Source organism: Aulonocara sp. 'chitande type north' Nkhata Bay, linkage group LG7 (assembly GCF_057382095.1).
Source record: "Aulonocara sp. 'chitande type north' Nkhata Bay isolate Kocher_YH1m ecotype deep benthic linkage group LG7, A_spYH_male_GT1.1, whole genome shotgun sequence".
NCBI classification, from domain to species: domain Eukaryota; kingdom Metazoa; phylum Chordata; class Actinopteri; order Cichliformes; family Cichlidae; genus Aulonocara; species Aulonocara sp. 'chitande type north' Nkhata Bay.
Genome location: NC_141350.1, coordinates 23012499 through 23028395, shown reverse-complemented (window position 1 = coordinate 23028395; position 15897 = coordinate 23012499). Strand labels below are relative to the sequence as shown.

The 15897-nt window shown below is 39.4% G+C and overlaps 1 protein-coding gene across 2 annotated transcripts in view; it reads left to right on the top strand.

Annotated features, from left to right (window-relative positions):
• Positions 1–15897, top strand: part of insc (INSC spindle orientation adaptor protein) — a 55820-nt gene that overhangs the window by 22413 nt on the left and 17510 nt on the right. For both annotated transcript variants that reach the window (XM_086299472.1, XM_086299471.1), the window contains exons 3-6: positions 7447–7813; positions 8056–8108; positions 8201–8324; positions 9553–9666. In XM_086299472.1, coding sequence (XP_086155598.1) covers positions 7447–7813; positions 8056–8108; positions 8201–8324; positions 9553–9666 — 658 coding nt within the window. The remainder of the gene's footprint in view (positions 1–7446; positions 7814–8055; positions 8109–8200; positions 8325–9552; positions 9667–15897) is intronic.

The following is a 15897-nucleotide window of genomic DNA, read 5'->3' as shown; positions in this document are numbered from 1 at the left end:
GTAATGTGGGGGAAAGTGTGTGTGAGACTAAGAAAAATGAGGAAGCAAACCAAAGTGTAAGATGAATGGACTGGAGATGGTTTGAGACAGAGAGAGAGATGGATCATATTCTAATGCCTTTTACATATGTCTGTATTTGTATGCGTTGTGCGCATTTAACACGGCGTGCTAAGAAGCCTGAGATAATTAAATTTGAGGTTAGAAGTCGGCTGAGACAAAGAGAGAGAAAAGAAAAGAGAAAAAACGGGCTGTGTTTTTTGTCTTAGGAGAATCTAGTCTTGGCTACACATAAGAGGCTGTCTGAAGCATCTGGGAGTCAGATGTCTGCTTCTCTAGCCAGGATTCAGCTGTACCAGTCAGAGGCCACAATATCCCCTTTCCATGTGCTACTTCAGGAGAAGCACATGCTCCACCTTCACCCAGAAAATCAAGGCGTGACTTGTACATTTAAATATGCCATTAGCCAGATGCCTTAACCATTTTCTTTGCTCATCTGTCACCTCTTGCCACAGTGAAACTATATTATATAGAAACCTCCCAGTGAAGCTGTTTCTGTGTAAAAGATGATTCCATTAAGCAATATTCTGGTTTCTGAGCTAAAGAGGAATGCATTAACATCCTACTTAATTATATGCCTCCATATTTAATTCTGTTTGGGACAAGAGTGTCCTTGTTTCCTCCTTCAGCTGAAGCCAAAGCCACAATGGCTGGGTCCTCAAAATCTAACAGCTCACTCTGCCCACATTTCCATTCCCTCTGCCTAGTTGGACTGTGGTTCTGTTGTGGTATTTAAGAAAGATTTCCATTTAGTTCCATTACATCAGTCATCAGATTGTGATATCCATGCACCCCAAACACTGGACGACAGTGAAGACCTCCTTCCTGCTTATACTGTCTTAAATGACTACCATATCAGAAGAATATGCAGCAAATAATCTGAACTGAATGCAGTCAGATCCCAGACAGACATAATGACACAAACCAACACATGTTGCTGTTTATTTTCCAAGCAAGAAACACTGAGGATGCCAGGAATACTGCCTGGAGTTAATGGACAGTTCCAGATGTTGGTTAATCCTAAATTCCTCCTTGTACCATGAGAGTGTAAATTCATAACATGATTTTTTTTTTTTTTTATAGAGAAAGCAGTCTGTGTGTTATCAGGTACAAATTATTTTGTTTTAGATGATTTTTTGGAAAAGTCTAAGACACAAAAAGCTGATTTTGGCAAGTAAAGCAGCTTCTGAGGATGATACAAAGTGAGTAAAGATTTTTGTATGAGCATTTATTACATTAAATAGAAGTTCAAAGAACACAATCATAACTTATACTGAGCTTTGTGTTAGCTGCTAGCTAACAACTTGCTAGTTACTGCTAGCAAATATAGCCTGGTATAGGTAAGTTTATAACTGTGGTTGTTGGTAAGTGCTAACATTTCTAATTAGGTCACTATATGAACAGCAACTATTAGTTACCCTCTAATACAACAGTACAAATTAAACAAACTCTCAAAGTTAAGTTGATATTGCCAACTTGCAATTGGAACTTTGTTTTTATTTTTATTCCGACACCACAAGAAGTCACGGCCTGGAACCAGGGCTTTCATAGCATTTTTACGTATTCGAAAGATGAATGACACATCAAAGGAAATGGAGATGCCAGTTTTGTCATTTGACTAATCAGTTGTCAGTGTCTGTTTGTGTGTTCGTATAGCTTCATTCAGTGTCTTGTGATTTTACCCGTAAAAGCAGAGGAGACTTATTTGTCTGTATTTTAAGACATGTTGATGTAATACACTGCCTTTAAATGTTCCTGAGCCACAGAGGACATCTACCCTTTAATTCAAACCATCTGTGTGGGATCCTTTTGCATCTGACAGCAGGGTTACTCTACGTGTAGGAAGACCATTCATCAAGCAAAGAGAAGCAGACATTACTCAACCTGCGGTCATGATCTGTGAAGTGTTGTACATAGTACCTGAATCACTTGAAGCCTCTAGCGATATGTGGAACAAGCCTTTTAATAGGCTTCCAGCCCTGAAGAACAAATTAGCTCCTGCTGTACAATAACTGCTATACTTGAGTGACAACAGGTGCTCCCGTGCTTGAGTTCACACCTGCCCGTCTGCTTCTCACTAACTAGCAAGCTCTCTGTGAACTGATACAGCATTAAGGGTGGGAATTGTGACTCTCTGTGATTTGGAGCACATTTATATTATCTTTTATTGTAACCATCTACAAGATGCAAGTGAAAGACCCACAGACTGGGTGCAAAGAGTTTAAAGTTTACAAAGTGCTTTCATGTGGACATGGCTATTTTTAGCCTCAAACAAAATGACTCACAGCCTCTAATGAGGCGAGAGTCCATACGTGTAAGTGATGCTTTTGTCATTTTTCACTGTGGTGGGTAATGATGTACCTCAGCAAAGCGAAGCTGTCAGCAGAACATTCCTTCTGCTGGGATGGTAGAGCACACAGAGTGAGCGTATTTTAAATGTTTTGACATGTTATGGCATATGTGATTGGCAGCTGCTTTGACTAAAGTTGTATAGGCACTGACCTTTGTATGAGAATTTGGCATAAAAGTTTGCCACCAGAACTCAACTTTCAAAGGCTAATATAGTTTGAGCAACACTATGAAACTGATATTTTTGCTTCTGGGTGCCCCCTACTGTGAACACCCACTGTATTGTGTTAACTGCTGTCAGCAGGAAGATTGACTCAGCTTGTGTCCTGCCATCTTTGGTTTGAAAAATCTTGCTGGTGCAAGATTTGCTCTTACCTGACTTCTTGCTTATTCACTTTTCTTTTGTCTTCTTAGCTTCCTCAGTCAACTTCCTGTTTGGTTTCCTTGCAAATGCCATGGTGTCAATAGAATGACAAGCTAGAAGAAGCTAGGTCTCTATTCATGACGATAAAGACCTAGCTTTTCCTATAATTAGCTCTGGCCTGTAATCAATAGTTAATGGTGTGTGACACTGCTGTAAAACAGTTTTTCTAGTTTAGGTCGATGTACAATGAAAATTGGCTATGAGGCTGCTAATATAGGTCAAATATTCATATAATTTTCAACTTGTTGAGAAGTATCCTTGATGTCTAGCAAGCAAGCCTGTAAACTAATATGCAGTTACTTTGTTTTATTTTTATAAAGTTATCGTGCAGATGATCAGAAAAAGATGGCAGCCTCTATCACTGGCATCGCGTTTGCATGGAGAGAAAAAAAAAAGTGCCTTTAAAATAAAAACATGCAAAAAACCTTCCTAAAAAACAGTACATACATAATGCATCTTCTTGCCTCAACACAACCCCACTTTTCAAAACCAACACTATGACATTCACACTCACTTTCATGTGAAGTGGATATGTGGGGTTTGATACTTTTTTTTTGTCTCTAACTTTCTGTTTCTGTCGCTTTTTATTTCAACAACCGAGTACCACGGCGGCTGGCTTTTCATTCGCCTTTGAGCATGGCAGTTTGGAACATCCATGACGATTTCCCTGTGAGAAAACATCAAACAGACTGTTTGTGACTGAGCATAGCCCAACTCTTACCCTTATCTTAACCTAAAGCCAACATAACTCTTCAAATAAGAAAAGCACAAGAACACACACTCGCAAACTGACTCTGCGGTCACAAGCTTCTCTGTTTCATAAATCTGCAGTGGAGCTAAGGGATAGATCGTTTAGGGGCTCAACATACAGCAGCAGCCTGACAGTGACTCATGCAGCAGAACTCCATGTGCCTCAAGTACATAAAAAGTTTAAGAGGGAATAATCTAAAAGCTCCGGTTATAATTCTCACCTGATGTGTTACAGGAAGAGTGAGTTCACTGTGGCGCACCAGCTCAGCACACCAGCCCGAACTCCTTCACAAATCCATAGAGGATTTGCCCTTTTTTTGATGAAGCTCAGCTACTCATCTTAACATTCAGAGATTGTCCCACTCTTTTTTTTTTTACCATCTACACTTTATATTTTTTAAAAACAGATAATGCATTCTCCAAGTTTACCATTTTTTAAACAGCGGAACCTGTTGATACTGCGTGTTTTTCTATCCTTAAAGATGCATAGGTTGAAAAATGGAATTAGCACCATCGGACAGTAGCCCATCTCCCGCCTACCTCATCATCACGCAGAATGAACACTAAAATGAAAAACCGACAAGAGCAGAATCGTGCAACAAAAACGCAGCTATCTCCTTTTAACCAGCTCCTGTCTCTTTCGTTGCCACCATTGCTCAGTTTTCTGCCAGCCAGCTGCCAGCAGATGAGAAGTACTGATGCTTCATCACTGCAGAGACATCCTGTCTGGGATAATAGAGTTGCTGTCGCCTGACCCTCTTTTGGCCCCACATGTAAATATTTGTCATGCCCTGCAAGCTGAAGTGCACCGCTTCCCCTCCTTTGGAAAACAAACCTATTATTATCTGCTTTTTTTTTTTTAAACATATGATGACGGGAGTGTTTCGGGGCTTTATTGGTTGTGTAAATCCAGATGGGTTCATCCTGGTGTGATGCTATGATATAACCGAGCAAATGGTTTTAAAATGACATTTTTGGACTGATAGAAACCAGGAGATTCTGGAAACAGTTTCAAATGTTCACATTTTACCATTAGGCTTTTTTTTTATGTTTCTTTGTCATCCAATAAACCTCCCCCACCCCAAAAAAAGAATTAATAATTATCAAACCTTTAGCTTTGTGACTAATCTGCCACTTAGGTTGAATCACTGTGTTATTCACCGCTGCGTGACAAATCTCCAACAAAGGACCTTTCAAGAACTAGAGTGGTTTTTAAGAGGCTTTCAGATAAGCAGGAAAAAAACAGGAAACAGGATTCAGTAGTATTTTAAAGATATTAATATCTTTAATCGCCTAGGTAGAGTTAAACTAAAACTCATCTCATCTGATGATCACTCTGAAGCTTTTTACCCCACTTAGCAGAGTAAGCGGCATATTAATGCTTACTATTCTGTGCAGTTACTTATTCCAGTTTAAATTTATAGCTAATTACATCTCCATTCTCTTACAATGAATGAGATTTATCTCTGCTTCAGAGTTTCGAACCACTGAGCTGCCTCTCTCTACAGCCTGCACATTTTACATCTTTCGCCGCGATGCTCCCCATCCCCAGTTGGCAGATGACTCACTGAATGTATATTTATCAGAACATACATGCTTTGTCTTTCGTAGCCGACTCAAAATTTAAATGAATGTGATATAAATCTGCTGTTCCATTCCCTAGCACACATCTGCCCTCCAATCATGTTTAATATAAGATTAGCTATAATTAGATTTGTGGCTTGCTAAGGATTTATTCTTGTGTAACCCGCTATTGCTAAAATATAAAGGTCATTGCATAGCTCGAAGACATCACTTAATAATGATGGCTGCTGCTGTTCAATGACAAATCTTTGTTCTAAATGTAAACACAACAGTGCTTCATTCAGATGATGTCAGCCAATACTCAATACCAGTGCAATATCCCAACATGTGTCGCCAGTTGCCATTTCAAACTGCAGTCAAGTCAAGAGCCAAGAGGAAAATATTCATCTTCAGACCCTTTCCTCTGTGTTCCCTCAAAGCAAAGGTGGCTGTTGTAGCCATCGACCCATCCTCTTTCGGGGAGCTTTGCCTCGCGGGATGCTGGCCTCTGGATTGCCCCCTTAAGCCTCCCTTCATTAGGGTCATTGCTGGGAGAGATTGAAGTGGGGAGAGTGTTTGCTCAGTAAAGCTGCTTCTTAAAGCCATCACAATCCTGAGGGGAAACGAGGGATTAGACTAATGAGGCCAGAAGATGGCTATCATCTGTGAATAACTGACCTTGACAACACATTATTGATTTAGGTATTTTAGAACTGAATACTGTAGTCTCCAGTGACTGATTATCATGATACTGGAGTTTACATGTATAACCTATATGGTATATGGATGGTTCCCAATCGCTGGTTCCTTAAGAAATTTTGTAATTTTGGGTTAGATTTTTCTTTTTAAACATACGTACGTACTTACATATGTAAGTTATTTGCTCTGTTGAAACCCATTTTAATATACTTAACATAATTTTGAGCATCATTATTTTTCATGTTTTTTTAAAATTTATTTCCAATTAATTCATTTCAATTCCGTTTTTTTGTTTTGTTTTGATATAGTGCCAAATCACAACAACAGTCGCCTAAAGGCGCTTTATATTGTAAGGTAGACCCTAATACATACAGAGAAAAACTCAACAATCACCCCCTATGAGCAAGGAATTCTTCAAAAGTTTTCAATCTGTCATGTTTCACAAAGAATGAAATACACACATGCAAGTACTACCAAAAACACAAAAGAAAAACTCTTTGCTGGAGGTCAGTTTTAGCTAACTAAAATTTAAGCTGTCACCTTATATCAGCTCACCTTATATTTATTGCAGCAAGATTTGCCAACAGGAGCAAGAACTCCAACCCATGTCCAGTGGTGGTGTACAGTTTGTGTTTGTTAGCTAGATCATTTTCTGACTCACAAGCCAGGTGCTCAATATTGAAGTGAGCAGGTTCCATCTTTGACTCAAACACTGTCCTCTCTTTTATCCAATAATGAGTAGCCTGCATCAGAGCAGATACACCGGCCATGATGGGATAAAGACAATTGATGTTTGTGTGAGGGATTAGCAGTGTTTGTTTTGGCATAAGAGATTAATGATATATCATGTACTTTTTCCAAAGAAAAAAGGAAAAAACAACAGGAAAATTATATAGAGATGACAAGGGTGGCACAGACAAGTAAGCTTCCTAACAACCAATTTGAATTTCCTTAATTTTCCACTGATTACCCATGTTATTTCTTGTGGAGGAGGCAAAGATGATCAGACTTTTTTCATGTAAATGTGCTTAAGCTACAGAATAGCAGGCAGGACAGTGATGTTCTCTCTAACATGACACTGCCCTCAGTACATAGTAACCAGTGCACATTCATTTCATGTATGTAGCAGTGTTTGTTTAGCAATATGTATTCGATATTCTAATTAATAATGAGAAACCAAAGAGCCAGTTGCTGTCGATTTAGTCTGAGCAAACAAGAAGGAGGGAAAGAAGTTTTCTTCGCATACTGCAATCAATAGATGGCAATAGAAAAATAGTCTGTGCCATCTTCCTTCATTTTGTTTGCAATGGACCAGATATACACAACAAGCTGAATAACGCTGTTGTATCACTAACAAAAATCAAAAAATTGGGACACCGTTGTCTTCAGGATTGCTGACTCACTTTTGGTCGAAGCTGGAGTTATAAATGAGAACATGCAGCATGTAAACATGGGGAAAACAGGGGATTCCTTGAAATTGTGTTAAATCTACATCCCTGCTCTTAGTTCTTTTGCCTCTGGTTTAAGAAAAAGTCCTGTTCACACTGAGACTTTTACATTAGATTACATTTTTTAATCTATTATTCTGTTTGTTTCACCCACAGTACCCGTGCGCAGTCTCTTCAGGTTGACTCGGTCCAGCGGTGGATGGAAGACCTCCGTCACATGACGGAAGTAGAGTGCATGTGTGTCCTCCAGGCCAAACCCATCGGGGTAGAGGAGGACTCTCAGCAGGGAGAGCTGATTGTGGGCTCTGGGGTTAGTGCAGGGGACCACGTGGCTAGAAACAACTTGCAGACGCTCCTTCGCCGAGCTTTGGTGGTCAGCACAGAGCTAGGAAAGATGTTTCAGCGGCTGGAGAAGGGACGCTGGCAGAGGGTCCACAGCACGGCTGTACGGGCAAACTGCCATGTTCGCTCACTGGTACATGAGTACAGTGCAGCTCGAAACACACCGCCGGAGATGCAGAAGGTGATGGTTGACTTTGAAAATTAGGTTTGCATACATAAAAATGTGCCCATTTTACAGTAATGAAAAAAACTGAACAATGTTTCTTTTTAACTGGAGCTGTTTGACATAAGCTGAGCTTACATTACTGAACATTATTTGCTCATCTGTTATCTACAAATACCTGCAGTTATACCCCACTGACAGGCCATTTATGTTTAGAACTGTGGAGGTCTGACCACTTAAATGTGCATGTTTTGTTGTAGTATGAGAAGTCTTTGCTGGAAAAGTGTATGGAGCTGACTAATATTACAGAGAGGTAAAATCTACAACGTTAATATGCAGTAATTTAAAAAACTCCCAAACAAATACTTTGTTTTTCTAAATCAAACATTTGATTTGCACCCACAGGTGCCTTCACACTGACGATGAATTCTTCCTGAAATCCATGAGGGAGGCCATCCATGAGATCCTTACAGATGTCAGTGACTCGTTCAGCAACATGATTGACATGGCTTTAGCCAATGAGATCCGGGTATGTAGTTTCTGTATTTGCGCATATTCCGTTGTGTGCTCTGCAGTGTCATGTGTTTATAATTTTGCTGATAGGTTGAGGTGTTGCTTTGCCTAATTTATAATAGTGTTGTAATCAGTGGTGTAAATAATTCAACTCTGAAGTAAGAGCCAAACAATCTTAGGGTTGAATTTAGCAAAGTTTGTTGTTATGGAGTGATCAAAAGAAAGAAGAGAGTTTTGGCGATGGGGAAGACCAAGATTTCCACAAGGACCATACATAGTTTGTGACTTACAGTTAGCACGAGGAGCCTGATCACCACGGCTACTTTCAACAACAATCTGGAGAAGAATGTGAGCTTCAGCTGGTCCTTAAGTACTGGATGGAAATGAGTGAATCCTAAAAGGTGTGTTCGCTGAAGTGTGGAGTCCCACAGCAGAACCTGCCCATCTCCACCTAAGAGTAGGCTGAGAGGAAAAGAACCAAAGCAAAACAAAACCCTAAATAGCCTCCCGATTAATAGATCATCGTTACAGTGTCATGTAGATAAATAATTTTTGTATAACTAAAAGAATCAAAGAGAACTAACAGGCTCATTTCAGACAATTTAAAATATAAATGGAAAGAAATTGTAATTAAAGTACCTACACATACCTACCTACTGGTAAAATGCTTCCACCTGGTGGTGAAGGCTATCATTTAAATTTTGTGGCGGGTAATTGCAACAAGTGCCTTTAATCATGGTGTACAGTCCTGCAGATACTGCTGGCTACTCTTAGTTCTTTTTTTTTTCTAGACAGAGAGTTAGGGGCAACACGAAAAGTTGCCAGTAATATTATGTCAATCAACCAATCAGTCAATCCTATAAATGCAGTCTATTGTTCTCTGTCCCACTTTAAGCAACACTGACTGTGATGCCGTTAAAACAGATACTGTGTATAGTAATATTTTGGATCCAAGCACACACCAAACACATATATATGTATATATATAGTTACACTCCATGTTTGGGTCAGATAAGAAGGAGAGAAATTGTCCCTTGATTGTTGCACACTTATAGAAATAGACTTAGAAATGCCTGTCATGTTTGTGCTATCCAGTGGTTGTATCGAAATAAGATGACACAGCTGACACCATAACAGTATTAATGAGCCACTAGAAACAGATTTATGCATCATGTCGTTAAAAGTGATGATTTGAAATGTGTTGAGTTGTGAATAAAATGATAAAGATGTCAATTTCCTTGCAGGTTCTGATCAAGCAGATTGAATCATCGGACAGCCTTCATACCATTGGTAGTGCCATTAGCAACCTGCTGTCCCTAACCCAGGATGGACCTCAGCTCTGCAGCATCATTGCCAAGGTACTCGGGACATAAAAATAGACTCTATGCTATCCTTCTTACTACATTTAGAGAGCAACTGGGACCTTGCTTCATTTTATTCACTCCTGTGGAAAGTCCACCTATACCGATGTTTGTCATTCTAACCAGCAGACCTGGGATTGCCAGCTATCTTATTATACATGCCTCTATAAAGCTATTTCACTGTGAGATAAGAAACGACAGACTGGACAGCAAGTCTGTATTGGCCATTAGTTAGCTGACCGCTTTCAGGATGCTTTTGATAAGACACTTCCTGGCCCACTCATACACACACATACACGCTCTTTGCAGCCAAATTGTCAGATCAATACTGTCAGCTCTCATTAGTCGTAAGTATTGATTACACATTCAGGTTGCTCAGGTGTCTTTACCTTTTAATCCACTCTCGCTTTTTTAACCAAGCTCCAGGGCTAAGAAAGTAAAGCCATGTAAAAATGAGGCTGTTTCTGCAAAGCAAGTCAGTCCCCATGGATATCGTTGAGCTTTGCAGAAACAAATTAATGTTTACAGTGTGGTACTCTTAAAAGCTAACAAAGGCTTCATAGCAATCATACAAGGGTACATTTTCAACCATTTATATATAGTTTAAAGATGAGGTCGCCTTAAGTGACAGGTTACAGGTCATCTTCACTTCACCTCCACATAAATTATCTGAATATGTGGCATACTGCTTAATTATACCAACAGCCTGTCAAGGAAGTCTTTGCTCCTGTTTCAGTGCTCCAGGACCCAGTATTATTTTTTCAGTATGTCATTTTTGCAGTATGGCACATATTTGATTGCATGTAGTCTATTTATGCAATTTGCTAATTAAGCTTTGTGATCATTAGATAATAACTTAGCACTCCACTCCCCTCCAAACACCAATCTCAAGGCTTCAAAACTGGGCTTTACAAACCAAAGGATAATGTCACAGTGCCTACATCCATCCTTAAAATACAGTCTATGTTCTTAACTTGGTGTGTAGCAGAGCTGGACGAACCATCTCAGAGGAATCCTGAAACCCACCATAGCAAATAATTTGCTTTCAGCTATATGTCTATTACACTTTCTCACACACCCCTTTGATGCATAACATCAGCTCATATTTGAACATTTTGCTCATTACAAATTTTCCACTGCTGCTGACTTCACTCGTGCACTGAAGAACAGCAATTAGCCATTTAAATGTCTGGGTGGGGACCTGACATTTCCACCCTCTCCATCTCTATGCCAGTGTCTTTGTTGATGGGCTGATTTTAGTGTTAGATAAAAAGATAAAAAGGTTAAAAAATCAGATGGGTGGACTCCCATGATGTTAAAAATCATTGTAGCTATCATACAGCTTGAGCCAGTGAGGTACCTTAAAAGAGGAAATAGTGTGATAATGATAACTTGTAATTTGCATGACAACAGGAGTAAAGATTTGCTGCTTTTGCTTAGTTATTGGTTGTTGATGGTTGTTGTTGTTATGTCAAGTGTCGTACTCTAAGATTTGTCGTGGAATCATCACATCACACATAATATAAAGTAAATAATCGGTTTGTAAAATCTGATGTAATCCATGTGGTGCAGGGGTGGAGTCTAGCCTTTAATGCAGGTCCTGTGACCCAACCCATGATTACACAAATGACTTGACTACACAGTGGGAGCAGTTGTGGCTCAGGACTTAGAGCAGGCCATCTAATAATCAGAAGGTTGGTGGATCCAGTCTGCATGTTGAAGTATCCTTGGGCAAGACAATGAACCCGAGTTGCCTCTGATGTGTCCATCGGAGCGTGAGTGTGTGTGCAAATATTAGACAAAGCACTTAGGTACAGAAAAAGCGCCTGCATGAACGTGTGACTGGGCGAATGTCATTTGTAGTCAAAAGTGCTTTGAGTGCAGTTACAGTAAAAAAAAAACCACTTTATAAGTACCAGTAGGTAAAGTGCTGAACCTACAGGGTCAGCACAGCCAACCAGTAAATCACTGTGGGTTTTTCACTATGAGTTACTCCTTTGACACACAGAAAGTCATTTGATCAATTGTAATATTTTAAGTTGATTATAGAAGCTGTAAATAAAATGTACAGTGTTCAGTACAGTAAGTAAATCACATGTATTAAAACTGTGCGTTTCCTCAACTTGCAGATATTTTATTGAACCTACACCTGAGGAGGATTTTTTAAAAAGCGCTGCACAAATGATTTAAATTGAAAATATTAAAAAATATGTGTCAACAAATTATTGTCAAGTCTATCAACTCTCATGCCCTGATTTTAATAAGCCATTATTTCAAAACATATTAAGTATTTTTTTTCTCTCTTGTGATTTCAAACCCTTGTAGGTGATGTTTTTCCAAAGCACTTCTCAGTAATTGACAGCTTATCAGACCCTGAGTATTCACGCCATCAAGGCTGATTTGGGACGGTTGACTGCACACATCTGTCATACCAAACAGATCAGAACAAATCATACAAATTATCGCTGAACACTATTCATGCCTGCCTTTAGCTCATGACCCACTCAAAATGACAAAACAAACAAAATAAATGCCCACCATATTCATCTAAAAGCATTATTTATTCTTTAATCCATCAAATTCAAACTATTTTATTTTCTTTGGTGTTTTAGAGATGAACCATAATTATACATACCTACCTTTTTATAGTCATTTACATTTTTTATATTTATATTTTCTGCATGTCTTAGGAATAAAACACATCAACCAATACAGTAACAAAATTCAGCAGCCAGGCAGAAAGAGCAGTTGTCACGGATTTAGCAGTGTCTGCAAAGCTGGATTCAAGAAGTGTTTAAAGTTAACGTTTTTAGAGCATTTAAAGCACCATCTTGTGCCAGTATAGAACGTGACATCACTAGGTTGTTTGGTTGGTTTGCCACTGGTCTTTAAGTGATGACATATGAACCCTGCTTCCAGGTCCAAACTACTCTGCGTTTAATAAGGTTCTTGTGTTTTTAACACGTTTTAATGCTTTGTATCTTGTTCTATTTAATCTGAACAAGCCCCTAAAAAAGGCAATGATAATTGTTGGCCTCGCTCGGTTTTTATTACCACTATTCATTTTAAAGCTCAGTTTTTAAAACCTTCTGATGTAACTACAGGGAGTGCAGAATTATTAGGCAAGTTGTATTTTTGAGGAATAATTTTATTATTGAACAACAACCATGTTCTCAATGAACCCAAAAAACTCATTAATATCAAAGCTGAATGTTTTTGGAAGTAGTTTTTAGTTTGTTTTTAGTTTTAGCTATTTTAGGGGGATATCTGTGTGTGCAGGTGACTATTACTGTGCATAATTATTAGGCAACTTAACAAAAAACAAATATATACCCATTTCAATTATTTATTTTTACCAGTGAAACCAATATAACATCTCCACATTCACAAATATACATTTCTGACATTCAAAAATAAAACAAAAACAAATCAGCGACCAATATAGCCACCTTTCTTTGCAAGGACACTCAAAAGCCTGCCATCCATGGATTCTGTCAGTGTTTTGATCTGTTCACCATCAACATTGCGTGCAGCAGCAACCACAGCCTCCCAGACACTGTTCAGAGAGGTGTACTGTTTTCCCTCCTTGTAAATCTCACATTTGACGATGGACCACAGGTTCTCAATGGGGTTCAGATCAGGTGAACGAGGAGGCCATGTCATTAGTTTTTCTTCTTTTATACCCTTTCTTGCCAGCCACGCTGTGGAGTACTTGGACGCGTGTGATGGAGCATTGTCCTGCATGAAAATCATGTTTTTCTTGAAGGATGCAGACTTCTTCCTGTACCACTGCTTGAAGAAGGTGTCTTCCAGAAACTGGCAGTAGGACTGGGAGTTGAGCTTGACTCCATCCTCAACCCGAAAAGGCCCCACAAGCTCATCTTTGATGATACCAGCCCAAACCACTACTCCACCTCCACCTTGCTGGCGTCTGAGTCGGACTGGAGCTCTCTGCCCTTTACCAATCCAGCCACGGGCCCATCCATCTGGCCCATCAAGACTCACTCTCATTTCATCAGTCCATAAAACCTTAGAAAAACCAGTCTTGAGATATTTCTTGGCCCAGTCTTGACGTTTCAGCTTGTGTGTCTTGTTCAGTGGCGGTCGTCTTTCAGCCTTTCTTACCTTGGCCATGTCTCTGAGTATTGCACACCTTGTGCTTTTGGGCACTCCAGTGATGTTGCAGCTCTGAAATATGGCCAAACTGGTGGCAAGTGGCATCTTGGCAGCTGCACGCTTGACTTTTCTCAGTTCATGGGCAGTTATTTTGCGCCTTGGTTTTTCCACACGCTTCTTGCGACCCTGTTGACTATTTTGAATGAAACGCTTGATTGTTCGATGATCACGCTTCAGAAGCTTTGCAATTTTGAGACTGCTGCATCCCTCTGCAAGATATCTCACTATTTTTGACTTTTCTGAGCCTGTCAAGTCCTTCTTTTGACCCATTTTGCCAAAGGAAAGGAAGTTGCCTAATAATTATGCACACCTGATATAGGGTGTTGATGTCATTAGACCACACCCCTTCTCATTACAGAGATGCACATCACCTAATATGCTTAATTGGTAGTAGGCTTTCGATACAGCTTGGAGTAAGACAACATGCATGAAGAGGATGATGTGGACAAAATACTCATTTGCCTAATAATTCTGCACTCCCTGTACAGCCCAGCCCATGCAGCAGTATATTAATGACTAACCTTATATTGTGGATAGATTATCTCAGTTGTTCTCCTAACTTGGTCCGTTTACACCATCCTGCCATGCAATGATATTAACTTTTATTGAGTGGAAAAAGTTAGCATTCATCCTCCAGCTTCAATGTGTTTACGTTATGCTAACATAGCTGTCTTGCTAGCCATCACATAGCACATCATTATATACCAGCTAGTCCAACTTCAGTAACCCTACAAACGTCACTGCTGTTTAGTTTTCTGTCTTCATTTATGTTGGAAGTGATAGCAGAGCTGTACGTTTTAATTTTTTCAGAAATCTCTCAGTCAGAACATGGTATATCATGCTTAGGTGGAAACTAGTGAGCTAACTTCCTGCTAACTTCTAACTCTGTTAAATTTAATAAATTCTGTTTTCATGGATCACAATTGTCAATTGTCATTTTATTAAAGATGAAAAAATTGAATCAGTTTGTAACTCTCAGTGATGCCGCAGTATTTGTTTGACTTTGGGACCCGAAGCTGAGTTGGACCCTGAAACGGCTAATGACGTCAGACTTAAAGACCGGATGGACTCACATTAGTTTATGTTAGCTAACTGATAGGACCGATAACTCAGTGGAAAACAAGGCAATTAAAACTGAAAAGAAGCCTAAAGAGGTCAGTTTTCTACTGCTTGTGGCTACAACAATGGCTTTTATGTTAAAAAAAAAAGAAGAGGATATACCGTCCACTTTTACTTTCTGTCTTTAAAGCAACACGTTTTTCATTCTTTACTAGCTGCACTCAAACTGGAAAATCCACCTGTTTGCTGTAATGTTTGGGTTTCTAGAGCACTTTACAAATGAGGACTGTATGGAGGAGAACCTGTTTGAGTCAGGTGCGCTGTATTAGACTCCATGGTGTAAGGCAAGGCAAGGCAAGTTTATTTGTATAGCACAATTCAACAACAAGGTGATTCAAAGTGCTTTACAGAGACATTAGAAACAAGAACAAATAAAAAGCATGATTTAAAATTGAATAAAACAAGCAAATAAACTAACTAACTAATTAACAAACAAACAAACAAACAACAGTATATAAAATCAAAACAGATAAAATCAGAACAGTAGATAAAATCAGTAGTTAAATGTAAGTTTTGAAATTTAAGCTTAAAGTGTGGATTTGGTGCTTTATTCAAATGCAGCTGAGAACAGGTGAGTCTTCAACCTGGATTTAAATAAACTGAGTGTTTCAGCTGATCTGAGGCTTTCTGGGAGTTTGTTCCAGATATAAGGAGCATAAAAGCTGAATGCAGCTTCTCCGTGTCTGGTTCTGACTCTGGGAACTGATAAAAGACCGGATCCAGATGACCTGAGGGATCTGGATGGTTCATACTGGGTCAGGAGGTCATTGATGTATTTTGGTCCTAAACCATTCAGAGCTTTATAGGCCAGCATCAGAACTTTAAAGTCGATCCTCTGACGGACAGCCAGCCAGTGTAAGGACCTCAGAGCTGGACTGATGTGGTCCACTTTTTTGGTCTTAGTGAGGACTCGAGCAGCAGAGTTCTGAATGA